Source organism: Bombus impatiens, unplaced genomic scaffold (assembly GCF_000188095.3).
Source record: "Bombus impatiens unplaced genomic scaffold, BIMP_2.2 scf_0033, whole genome shotgun sequence".
Classification (NCBI taxonomy): domain Eukaryota; kingdom Metazoa; phylum Arthropoda; class Insecta; order Hymenoptera; family Apidae; genus Bombus; species Bombus impatiens.
In genome coordinates, this window is record NT_176452.1 from 244,265 (window position 1) to 256,353 (window position 12,089).

A 12,089-nucleotide genomic window follows, 5' to 3' on the forward strand; every position below is an offset into this window, starting at 1 on the left:
TGAAACGTGTTTCAAATACACGCGTCATATTCCGCTCGTGGAATACCGAGATCGTTGTTCATTTTTCACCAGGAGCATCAGCTACGTTTCGCACCCTATTTAATTTCCACGCCGGCATCCGAAGTAGGTCATACGATGGCGCACGTTCACTGATGTGCTATCCACCAAGAACGTTACCACACGGATACACGCGCGGTTTCTTCTTCAATTCTCTATTTTTTTCCTTTTCGTTGCGTCGCGAACCTTCGTACAAGTAGGATTAGTATTTGTATCGTTAAGAAGAAAAAAATGTGGATTGTGCGGTTGTAAGGTTGCATGAAAAACTATTGGGTCGTTCGGAAAACAGGAAATAGAAAGAAACTCGGAACGTTTCGTTAATCCTAGAAGATTAGAAGCTCTCCTGGCAATAAACGAAACAAAGATAAATAAGATAGATATGCGTATAGAAAAACGTGTCTAGAACTAAAAAATAACATCGGAATCGTTATTATGAACGCGGCTCAAACTTTTGATAACGTCTTAACATTTTCGGCTGTTTTATTTGTCTACGAAGAAAGCCGAGGGCCACTTGGTCGTTAAAAGAGAAATGTACGAAAAGATTGCGAAAAAATGAAGACGAAAGAAGGAGAAGTGGATGCAAAAGATTCTACCTTTATCACATGCATGGCTACTTATTCTCTGCGGACCGATATCGCGTTCCATTTCCATTCAACGAATTTCTCGTTATCCTTGCTCGTCTACAAGCTTGAATAGTTGCGATCGAATGCCGTAAAAACGTGCAACGTCGTAAGTATGTCGGTCCGAGAATGTCGCGACAGACCAGAGCCAGGGCAGCGGTCAGGTATCCAGGGACTTTTGTCAATTTCCTAGAGTTACGGGGAATTCACGAAGCGCCAAGTACTGCCCCTCTGTGTCTTGCCTACGCATATGAGATATAACGACGCGACGCATATGTATAATCCTTTGGATTTTGTAATAAAGTATGTTAATTTTGTATGTTGAATTCTATTTGTGCGATTAGAAGTGGAATTTGAAGATATGGAAATGATGTTTGTCGACTGGTGATTCCTCTTCGATGGAAATATCATACAAAGATTGATATTAACATATATTCTTGATGTATTAAGCTTACGAAGATTGTGACTGATACGTTAAAAATTTATCGTAAATATCTTCAAATATCAGAAACATTAAGTCATATTACATAGGATGTATTATGCAAGATGTATATCGTGACGTATATTGTAGCATGCATGATGTGTATTATGTATACTATGTATCTTTTCTATGTATATTTATGAATATTTCTGAAAAGAACAGCTAAAGATTAAAACGCGTTGCCTTGCAAGTTGCCTATTTGCGAGTACATATTCCGTCAGTATTTTGCGAATATTTTGCGAATATTTTGCGAGTGTTTTGCGAATATTTTGCAAGAATGACAGAGAAATTAATGGTACGAAGTTGTACGTTGTTTATACCATCTATGGTGCTTAATATTCTTGTTTGCTTAGGAATCGCTCTCACTCTATGGTATACGAGAGATCGGAGTAGTTCATATTGGACTGAAACGCGCACGCGTTTATGGTTGGGGAAGGTTCAACCGGGATGTAAATTCAGTTTCCGTGCTGCTAGGAGACCGCATTGGAATGATAATTGAACGGGTTTATGATAGGAAGCATGGACCCTCAAGTGGGATGTTCTTTAAAGGTAGTATGTCAGGCACTTTCGGTACCGAGAGCTTAGTTCAATTGAAATTCGGAGCTTTTCAGCCAGTTGTCAATAAGTTTGTATTAAACGAAATAATCGACAACGAAAACACGAAACGAAAATCATATGATACGACGCTGATCGGTATGTCGATATAATCGTAAATGTTATGAAAATATTTTATAACATATTTCTTAAAAAATTCCATTGGCTTTATAGTACCGAAAAAATGTCATCCTTTTTTATACAAGTATGTAATTTATTAAGTAATATATATTTACTCGAGTCTCAGTACAAAAGCATCAAACGTCTTATATCAGATATTTACTCAAAAATATATAAACAGTACCGTAATACTTCAATAGTTGTTCCATATTGTATCAAATATATATTGAACAAACCTTTTCAATCATTTTATTCAGTTAGGAAAATTCGCGTAAAAGAAAGCTAATGATGTAACCGATCGTATCGTTAGAGTTTGCATTTCATCGTAAGACAGCCAAATTTAAAATCAGTACAGTTGCAAACAAACTTTGTTACTTACGTCGTATCCAGAAAATTCACCCTTTCCTGGCGGTCCTGGAGGTCCTTGAGCGCCCTTCTCTCCGGGTATTCCATCACGACCAGGTTCCCCTTTCTGTCCTTGAGGACCTTCAGGTCCTGCTATTCCCACGTCTCCTTTGTCACCCTTAGGACCCTGTGGTCCTTCCAGTCCTCTCTCTCCAGGTGGTCCAGCCGCACCCTGCACAGTTCGTTACAAATTTCAACAAACCCTTCACGATCTGATATTAATAAATTTCGAACAAACCATGTAAAATATCATATTAACTTTAATATAATGGGTGATATAAAAATAATGCTTTTATATAATATTAACAGGTTCAAAGGTTTTGAAGGGATTACTTGGTTCGTCTATAAAAAGACATTCTTTATTTAACATAACGATTATTCGATGGTTAACATCATTGGATTTTTCTTGCGTTCTTTTGTTTTTTGCTCCGAAGCATGTGTTTGGTTTTTACAAAGCGTCAATACCGTCAGCCCCATTTGGCCTTGTTTCCCCTCTTGCCCCGGCACTCCTTGTTCTCCTTTCGGTCCTTGGATCATCTTTGGCATCGTAAAGGATGCCATCAAGGCTGTTGCATTGCAGGTGCACGTGCCGGGTTCTCCTTTCTTCCCTGGTGGACCCTGCAGCATTTTGATCAGTCTGTCATTGCAAATATATACAGTCGGTGGGTTCGCGGCAGGGTAAACTTTGTTACGTGCTTCGCTGCTTTCCTACAGCAGCTAATCGAATTACCGGATAACAAAACTTCTATCTCTGCGACTTTGTAATTGCTTATTTACATCGTGCATACTGTTACACGATTTTACAGATAATTCTTCTCTAAAACTTTGTCGTTAGTAATGCGTTTTAATATCTTACGGAGTAAGGTCGCGGAGAGGTAGTAGATAATCGAAAATATGAAAGCTACGTCGTTCGACTAGAATAAATTTAGCGTAACTTCAAGTGTAGCGTCGAGTCCCTAGCGTTCAATTTCAAGAAAAGAAATATTTCGAGCAAATTGTAGAAGGCGGAGGAAAGAATGGTACGAGATATTTATACGCTACAAATTTTACTTCTAATATATAAAGTTTCTTTTTTATTATCATAAAAGAAATGTTTATTTCGTATAAGGCGAAAGACAGAATTATGTCGTATTCGTGCAGAATCAGGTTCTTCTCGATTGTACCAGCAGTTACAAAACACAGTACACGATGATTTGTAGATTAAACATCGAATTAAAATTAATTGAAAGACTTAATGTCGAAGATTAATCATTTGCAGCCAGAGAAATATTTTACGGTACCATTCTACCTTACAGTTCTTTTTCATTATTCATCGTTAAATATACTCTGATTTCTCTGAATATATACATCCCGCTTAGCTTTCGCTCATCAACTTTCAATTAAACGAAATTTACCGATATTAATTAAACTTTATCGTGCTCGTTGTTCATTTTCTCCAATTCGTGCATTCTCTACGTAACGATGTTGTTTCGATCTCTTTTTTTTTTTCCTTGCATTGAATCACGAGCCACCGGGTTCGAGAATTATAGCGTTTTCCAGGCAGAGGTTGAATGGATCAGGCGTTAAACAAATACAGTCGCGTTCATACCCGTATGCTGATAATTTCGGAAGATAGTGAATATCGTGAAAGCGGTTTCTCTGTAATCAATGTTACATGCAGTGGTTACCAGTACTTCAGCATGTTGGCTAAATTGGCTTGCTCGAGTAGCAAGATAAATGAGTGATCCTGGATTGGAATGCATTCAAGCTCGCTTCATATGCACAAGCGCTACTGAATTATTATTGCTGAAATACGCGTGTGTGCGGCACTCGTATATATCTCGAATAATGAGAGATTTCTAGCGCTGGATCTTCGTTGCCGTTAAGTACAGATTCCTGTACCTACTTAAGTACTTCATAAATGGATATTTTCATAAAGGGGATGGTTTCAAAGGTTATTTCGATTCTACCCCTGTTGCGCTTTAAATAATCAAGAATTCGAAACGTTCAACTTTTTTAATAATCGAAATGCGTAACAAACTCACGAAAGTATTCGATCACTTAATAAATAGCTCTTAGATCCTTCCTTTATAATCGTAAATACCTTTTACTAATATATTACGGTGTTTGTGAAATTTCAAAAAGTTTCATACGACATATGTGAAAGTTTGTGATGTGAAAGTTTTCTATGGTAACTGTCGAAATACTTTCGCGAGCAAACGCAGCGTGTGTTAAAGAACGTCTCAAATATATTAAAAAAAATATACATATACAATGATTACCCGATCAAGCGATGAATCGGGTATATAATAAGATTACCGTACATCATTAATTTTTAGCGCAAGAAGCGACTCAAATTATGAAAATATATTCGTTCGTTGCAAACGTCCAACGAATCGTAACATTCGTAATGTACGTTAAACTGCCGTCATTGCTTCATCATAAAAGATGGATGTCGTTTCAACAAGTCTATGGAATAGCGTTAAATCGATACATACGCGATTTCCCTTAATACACGTACTTACTGCTAGATTATTATTCATTTATTGTAATGAAACTTGGCGAACGCTGAAAATACCAATAAAATCTACATCCGTGGAAATATGTTACGAAGCGATAAACAACATGTGTCGCAACAAAAAATAATCAATCTTATTTTTCTTTCTGATTTCTATCTCTCGGTCTTGAATGGGATCGTTTCAACGATAGTTCTATTTAATTTCTTATTCCTTTATGACGTTCCTCGTTGAATGACATTAAACCGTCAGTATTTAGGTCATTCGATATTCTTTCATAATTGAACAGTGCAGTAACGCGTGGTCGTAAGCGAAACCTGATGCAAACGCGTGTAATCCTGTAATATGCACAACGCATTCAGCCTGCCTTTATACGTGTATAGACTACTGAACTATAACAACAGGAAGTCCAGCGGTTTGTGTAAGGATTGCTAATGGAACATCTTCGGTGCGGTACGATACATACACCCGATATAACGCATGCGATATGCCACTGGGTATATAATATAGTTCGGTGTATACAATTTGCATAAATTACGCGGACATTTATGCATTCTACGTGCTACGTAACAGTCGTACGTATAGCGATGCCGGATACGAGTGAACTTTAAATCCTACCTTAAATTTAATTCCACGTTTTAGAACGAATGGAAATTACTGATTAGTGTGTAAAGGGAATACGCGCGAGTTTAAAGCCGCTTCTGGGTCCTCTAATTGTTTCTATTTTTTAAAATAATCTTTGCCGGAGGGATAATTCCTTGGAATTTGACTCAATCGATAAATATTTTGTGGGCTTGTACGCTATTGACCTTTGATCATTTTTAGAAACCATCTATAATCGTGAAAATTTGATGAAAGCGTTCGTATATCTTTTTTTGTTTTAAAAATTCTCTAATTTGTGAATCCATCGTGAAATTTATTTTTCCTATTTGAAGTTTGATTATAAAGATATTATTAGATATTGTACGATGTAGTAACGTTCAATATGTCTTACTTGATTAGTATTGGTAGAATTATATATTTACCTCGTCTTGACCAGGTGGTCCAGGTGGACCCGGAGGTCCCCTAACGCTCTCTCCTTTGTCTCCTTTATCGCCTTTCTCACCCTTCGGCCCTTTGTCTAAGAAATTTAAGAAAAACACGTTATAAATCATATCTAAACGGATCATAACACATATCCACTCTCTTCGCTTGTCATATATCGTCTATAAAAGGAATTTAGCCAAGCATTTTTCTTTGTCGACCAATATATTCGATAAAACCAACGCTGTTGGTATTGATGTTTATTTGAAATATTCGATCAAAATATCTGATAAAGTGAAAGAAAGCGAGACGAAAGTATCGCACGATCTAAGCTTCCAACGAGCTTCAAACATACTTTTCAGAAGGAGATATATAAATCTTCTACGAACGAAATTTCAAAGTACTTTTTTTTTTTACAAAGAAGTTAATAACTTCGTTCGAGAGTTTGAGAAAATTCTTTGGAATATTATCGACAAAGGATGCTCGTAACGAGGCTTGGTTCGGTGATTAAAGAAAACGCCATTTAATGGAATTTCAACGTCGTCGCCATCAGTCAGGGTATTTCTTATCTGTGATCTTATGATTAAATAAACTCGCAAATTCCTCGCGATTACTCACAGTCCGGATTGGGAGGAGGGGGTGTGATGAATGGCGGTGGATTGCTTTCCTCGCTTCTGTCTTCGTCATCGTCTCGTCCGATCTGAAAACGGATGGTAAGAAGAAACGTTGAATAAGAACACTAACCGTGATTTATATGTCGTTATATGGTAAAAGAAAGAAAAAAAGGCGAGGAGAAAGCTAAAACGAAAAACGAACAGCGTAAAAGTTTCATCGCTTATGGGTGGGTGTGATTGATTGCACATTGCGTTGCCTCTATTTATTTGCGATGGGAAAAGCAGAGAAATCACTCCATCCTCGGCGATTTGCTATCGAGTTCGTGGTTAATATACCGTGTCGTTAGAAAATGATTAAAAGCACAAGTTAGTGGCACAAAGAAATATTCCGAGGACGTTTAGTTATTAGAGAGGCAGAAATTAGTTCAACGAGTCGTTGAGTTGTTTGATTGAGACTATTCGGTTTTTGATAATTCTAGATAAAATATATGATATAAATATGTATTTTAAACTGATTTGTTTTCTAAAAATAAATAAGATATTAAGACATAAAATATAAGATACGATATTCGAAAAATAAGATATCTAGAATACGTACAATTCAGTATAACCGACGAAGTATTGCAGTACTGCACAATGCAACGTTTTAACAATTGCTACGTATTATGTTTTTACTAGAGAAAGATTTTAAACATACGAATGGTAACTTCGTTAAAATATTTCAATTTTCTGTAGCGAAAGCTTTCTTCTGTAACGAAGTTCTAGAACAAGAATTGTAATTTTAAATCGTAGTTATACGCGGAAAGGTTTTAAGAATTTTTAAATACAAGAAAAAGAGCGGTGTAAAAAAGATTGCAATATTTTTTGTACCCTTTTAAGAATCACTTTCCGTGGAACAAAAAAGCACGCTATTTTTCATCGAGGATGATTGACTATTGGCATCGCGTGGTTATAGTTTTTATCGAGTATCTTCTTTAGAGATTAATTAGAGCGTTTAAAATTGAAGGATCAATTTTTCGAGTCGTATGTTTTTTCCTCTCGAAAAATGAATGATATCGCACGCGTAGACGGTGATTAATGAATTTTCGGTTAAATCAAGCGGAACGGTTAGCACATATTTGGCCTAACTACTTTCCAATAATTATTAGCAACGGTGCAGATTTATCGAGCCGAACCGCACGTTGACAGTTATTTATCGTTGATTTTCCGCTTGACATATCTGAAACTTCTCTTTGGCTTAATATTGATTTACTTCTGCATGTGGTTATTGTTATTTGAATAATAATGTACTATTTAATATGTTTAATAACACGTAGGAATATATAATACGTAAATTATCAAAAATTTTAGATCGATTATTCCCTTTAATGTCACGTAAGAGGTGCTACAATACAAGATCATCTTTACATTTATCATTTTTCGATACTCTTAACCTTAAGACTTTGAAGATAAGATTTGAAAAATGTAAAAAAAGTTCGTTGTTGTGATCTATATTTCTTAAATTCGAAATTTTTTAATTTTATAATCGATAATTCTTATAAATCTGGAATAATGGAACTAGTTAATCATTGGGAAGGTGCGTTGAATCATCTGGAAATTAGTTCGATCAAATACATGATATTATATGGAATCATAAGCTAATTCGCAAAGTTAATATCGGTTACTTCATTCTAAAATTTAGTCGCAAGCCACTGTTATAAAATTAACAGCGATAATAAATATTTGTATTTTGCGATTGTAAATATTTGGAGAACGCCGTTGAAGTTTGAAGTTGTTTTCTCGTCTCTTTAAACAAACAAACAGAATTAAATACAATTCTCCCTGGTCTCGCCTCATTTCAACTCTTTTGTTCCTCGTGCCACACCATGCTTTATAATTCACGAATGATAAACGGTCGCGATAATTTTTTTACGTTTGTTTCTCTCGCCGCGAACGCCGTATAAACTGGAAAACATTAGGCAAATCGGATCAAGTTGACGCGTATGGGGTTCCACGGATTTTGGATTCTCATGGGAAATATAATGCAACAACATCTTTCGCGTTTATGATTTCTGGGATCCTTTAAGCGACGCTTTCGGGGGGCGTTAAACCGACTTCACGATTTTCTATAAAATCTTTATTTGCCGACAAAATTGCGTTTCGTCGCGTATAAACGACAAAAGATTTCCAACTGAATATCGTTTCTCTGACAAGAACCAGTAGTTACGTGTTATTTCGTATTTGATCGAAATACGGAATAAGTATGGAAATACGCGGTACGTTTGGAAGAAAATGTTTGGACACGACTGATATTGCGTCTGATATTTTCCTATAAAACGTTGTTGCATTGTACAAAGTCGATACTCGATTGTTTTTTAGCTTTCAATAGTCAGATTTTGTTTCTCTTTTCGATCGATTGAATTACAGTTGATTTATTCGAAACATTTTCACAGATACAATGACTGGAATTTTTCAAGTTATTCTACAGTATTTTTTGCGTTGTGTTTCTTTAAAAAGTACAAATTGATTAATTTGCGTGACTTGTACTGATTCTCAAAATTGCTACTCGTGATTGTTTTCATAAAAATTATCTTTTATAGTTGTTAGACGCGATAAACGCGTGGCTTCCGTTCGATCGTGAGAACAGAGGTTTCGATGAAATAAAATTGTTCATTTTGGATTTGAAAACGAGCGACCAATAATTGAAATAAGTTGATACAATGATACAATAATAAAATATAATAGCAAAGTGACGCGTAAATATCCTAAAATATGATTTAAGTTTGATTCTACGCAATTAAACGATTCAGCAGTTTCTCTTAATCCGTATCGTAGATTAAATTTCGCAGAAGATGGAAATGAAGTTTCTTTGACCGTAATTTTCTTCCTTATGAATTTAATGGAACATTAGGATGTTTTTCGAAACAAAAAATATTTTCCTTCGTGCTTCTTAACAGAAACACCTTTATATTTTTCCATCAATTATTTTCACGCCAGAAATTCATAACACAAATAATTCTGTCATTTCTTTTAAGAGCTTCGGTTATTTTTAGCGATTCATTTGGCCGACAAAGCATGAAATTATTTGGTAATTAACATTTTAATCGGATCGCTAGGATATCTAAGTCACGTTCGAGGCAATTTGTAATTCATGTCTTTCTACGTATACACAGCAAGGCAAATTTACATTTCGTGCTGGCAGTACGCACAAGTAAAAGCACGCACGCAAATATTCCTCTAGACGAGAGAGTATATTTTATACGGATTTCATCTACCGATCAAATATGCCTATACGTGGACTATATTTTACGTATGTCTGTTTGTAACGAACAAAGAAACATTTAACGAGCGGACAAATAAGCGAAGCTATAATAAAACGAAAATCCACAACTACGTAAGTAAATGAGATTTGTATTCGTTTTGAAACATTGTACTTTCGATCATGTCAATATCTTGAATTTGCTGAAACAATTCTCTAACACGATATATCTCTCGATTCGAAATTCTCATTTTTTTAACAATTTCTTCAAACTGTAAAATTCTTTCTGTTAAATATAACTTTATTACGACATAGCTATCTTAGTAAATAGCACATTCTTAGAATCAACTTTCGCAGTCGTCCATTTCGAACTGTCATCTATTCTAGCAAGTTGAGGAAATCAACTCTGTCGCTATCTTTAGTTGCCTTTAACAGCTTCGTGTTTCCAAATCCTTTCTCAAGAAAGCGGATAGCAGTTGCCGACAGATTTATGCATTACTAAAATAACTAGAAGTGGAGGAACATGTGGCTACAGCGAGTAAAGTTTCATCAACGAGCAAAGACACGAGCATTCGCGAAACAGTAGAAATTTAAGGCGCCCGTGAAATCAATGGCCGATCGCAGTAATATATAGCGCGCTCTGAACGACGGGAAGAACCGCAGGCTGTTTCAGTGAATTCGTTCACCCGGTATACGTACATCCTGATCAGCTCCAGCATGCACGGCTGCGTCTTTGCATCGCCGTTCTGGGAGCTTTTCTTCTGAAGTAGGATTTCACGGGTGAAATAAATTCCTCCGGCTTCCTTTTTCTTTTTCTTTCTTTGCCGACTCTTGTTTCCTCTTTTTTCTTCGTTCGACGAGTCGACGAGGATAGGAAGCACGAGCGAATTTTTCGAACGGCTCGATTGACGCGACTGTTCCAGAGGAATTTGTGTCAGAAAGTTGGAAGAAAGTATTCTTAATTATTTTCGTTCGATCGAGCTCGAGTATTAATTCTGAGTCGAAGATTTACGCGGATATCGCGATAAACGTTGTACGGAGAGAATTCGCATCACCGCACAATTATTTGTTGCTATATAAAACTACGAGAATAAAGCAACAAATAGATTGGGCACTTTCACGAAAGTCTATATTTTTATGAATAAGATTAAAGAAACGGAAGATAAATAGAAATTTGTTTCGCTCTTTAAACGTTCTAACGAGAAATTTTTAGGAAACCACGGTTTTTAGGATGCGATTCTTTCGCGGTATAATTACAGAATATTTTGTTTCAAAAAATTGAAACGAATCGCACGGAAATGAAAGCTAACGAAGTATTCTTTTGTTTTCTTAGACAAAGACGCACATAAAAATCCGCGATCTAGATACAAAGAACCGAAAAGTAAGGATCTTGCAGGAATTTATTCTTCATCGTAAAAAGTAGTTTCGTATTTCTTAATGTGTGAAATTCTCGTATAAGATGCTCAAAGTACGGTAATAAAGTAGAGAATACATTTTAGACGAAATCGCAAAAGGATTCTATGGCACGCTTCGTCAAATTTAGGTAAAGTATATAAAATGTTGACCTTTCAACTTTAATTTAAACGAAGCAGACGGAAAGCAGCCCAACAAAGCTAAATCTAGCGAGGAATTGTGTACTGCGGTTCCCCTTTTACGGAAGAATTGTTTGTCAGTGGCTGCATTGTGGGATAGCATATTGCTGGCTAGGAAGATAAGGGTGAAAGCGTGTTTATATTTACTGACCGGTGCTGTGTATAATAAAGATGATCGTACACCGTTCAAACTCTGTTACATACGAGAGCTTGAAACACGATGAATTTGTCACGTTGATTAAATTTTAACGAGATCTATCGTTGGACGAAATCGGTTAACTATGTCTATAATATAAATAACTTCGGAAGTGACTCTAGCGAGTAATTTAAATTTATTTTAGCTAAAAATTAGAACCCGAAAGTTTGAAACAAAGTAGACCAGCTTTTTTTGCTGTCACTTGATAATAAAAATAATTGAACGTTATAAATATATTTTGAATTTAAAGGTGAATCTCATACCCAATTTTCCATACAACATTATTGCACGTATATTTTAAAGTAGCTAAATCAAGATCATGTTTATGTGGATCGGTTGGCAGCGGAAACGATCAACACATCGAGCATAGAAAGAAGACTAAAAAGAAAACACCCAACAGATCTCATAAAGGATATAACCTAACAAACACGACAAATTGTGAATGTAAACAACTAAATAAAAAAAAAAAGAAATATTTATGTGGGATAGTGTGACATCAGGGAAGGACATGGCGCGAGGGGTAATTGTTTATTAGCGTTGTCAAGATATGTTGACGTTGTCAAAGAGTGTTGTGAGCGTTACCAAGGTATATTTGGGAAAATGTGAGCATGGAAAACATTGTAACGAGAGTCGAGAGAGTCAGAGTTGAATTTA

At 35.9% G+C, this 12,089-nt stretch overlaps 1 protein-coding gene across 8 annotated transcripts in view; it reads right to left on the reverse strand.

The window, feature by feature from the left end:
* LOC100748868 (collagen alpha-1(XVIII) chain) overlaps window positions 1–12,089 on the reverse strand; it is a 348,873-nt gene that overhangs the window by 18,603 nt on the left and 318,181 nt on the right. For all 8 annotated transcript variants that reach the window (XM_033321578.1, XM_033321575.1, XM_012387843.3 and 5 more), the window contains 4 exons: window positions 6,414–6,495; window positions 5,798–5,892; window positions 2,743–2,895; window positions 2,252–2,449 (listed from right to left, as the gene is read on the reverse strand). In XM_033321578.1, the coding sequence (XP_033177469.1) occupies window positions 2,252–2,449; window positions 2,743–2,895; window positions 5,798–5,892; window positions 6,414–6,495 (528 nt within the window). The remainder of the gene's footprint in view (window positions 1–2,251; window positions 2,450–2,742; window positions 2,896–5,797; window positions 5,893–6,413; window positions 6,496–12,089) is intronic.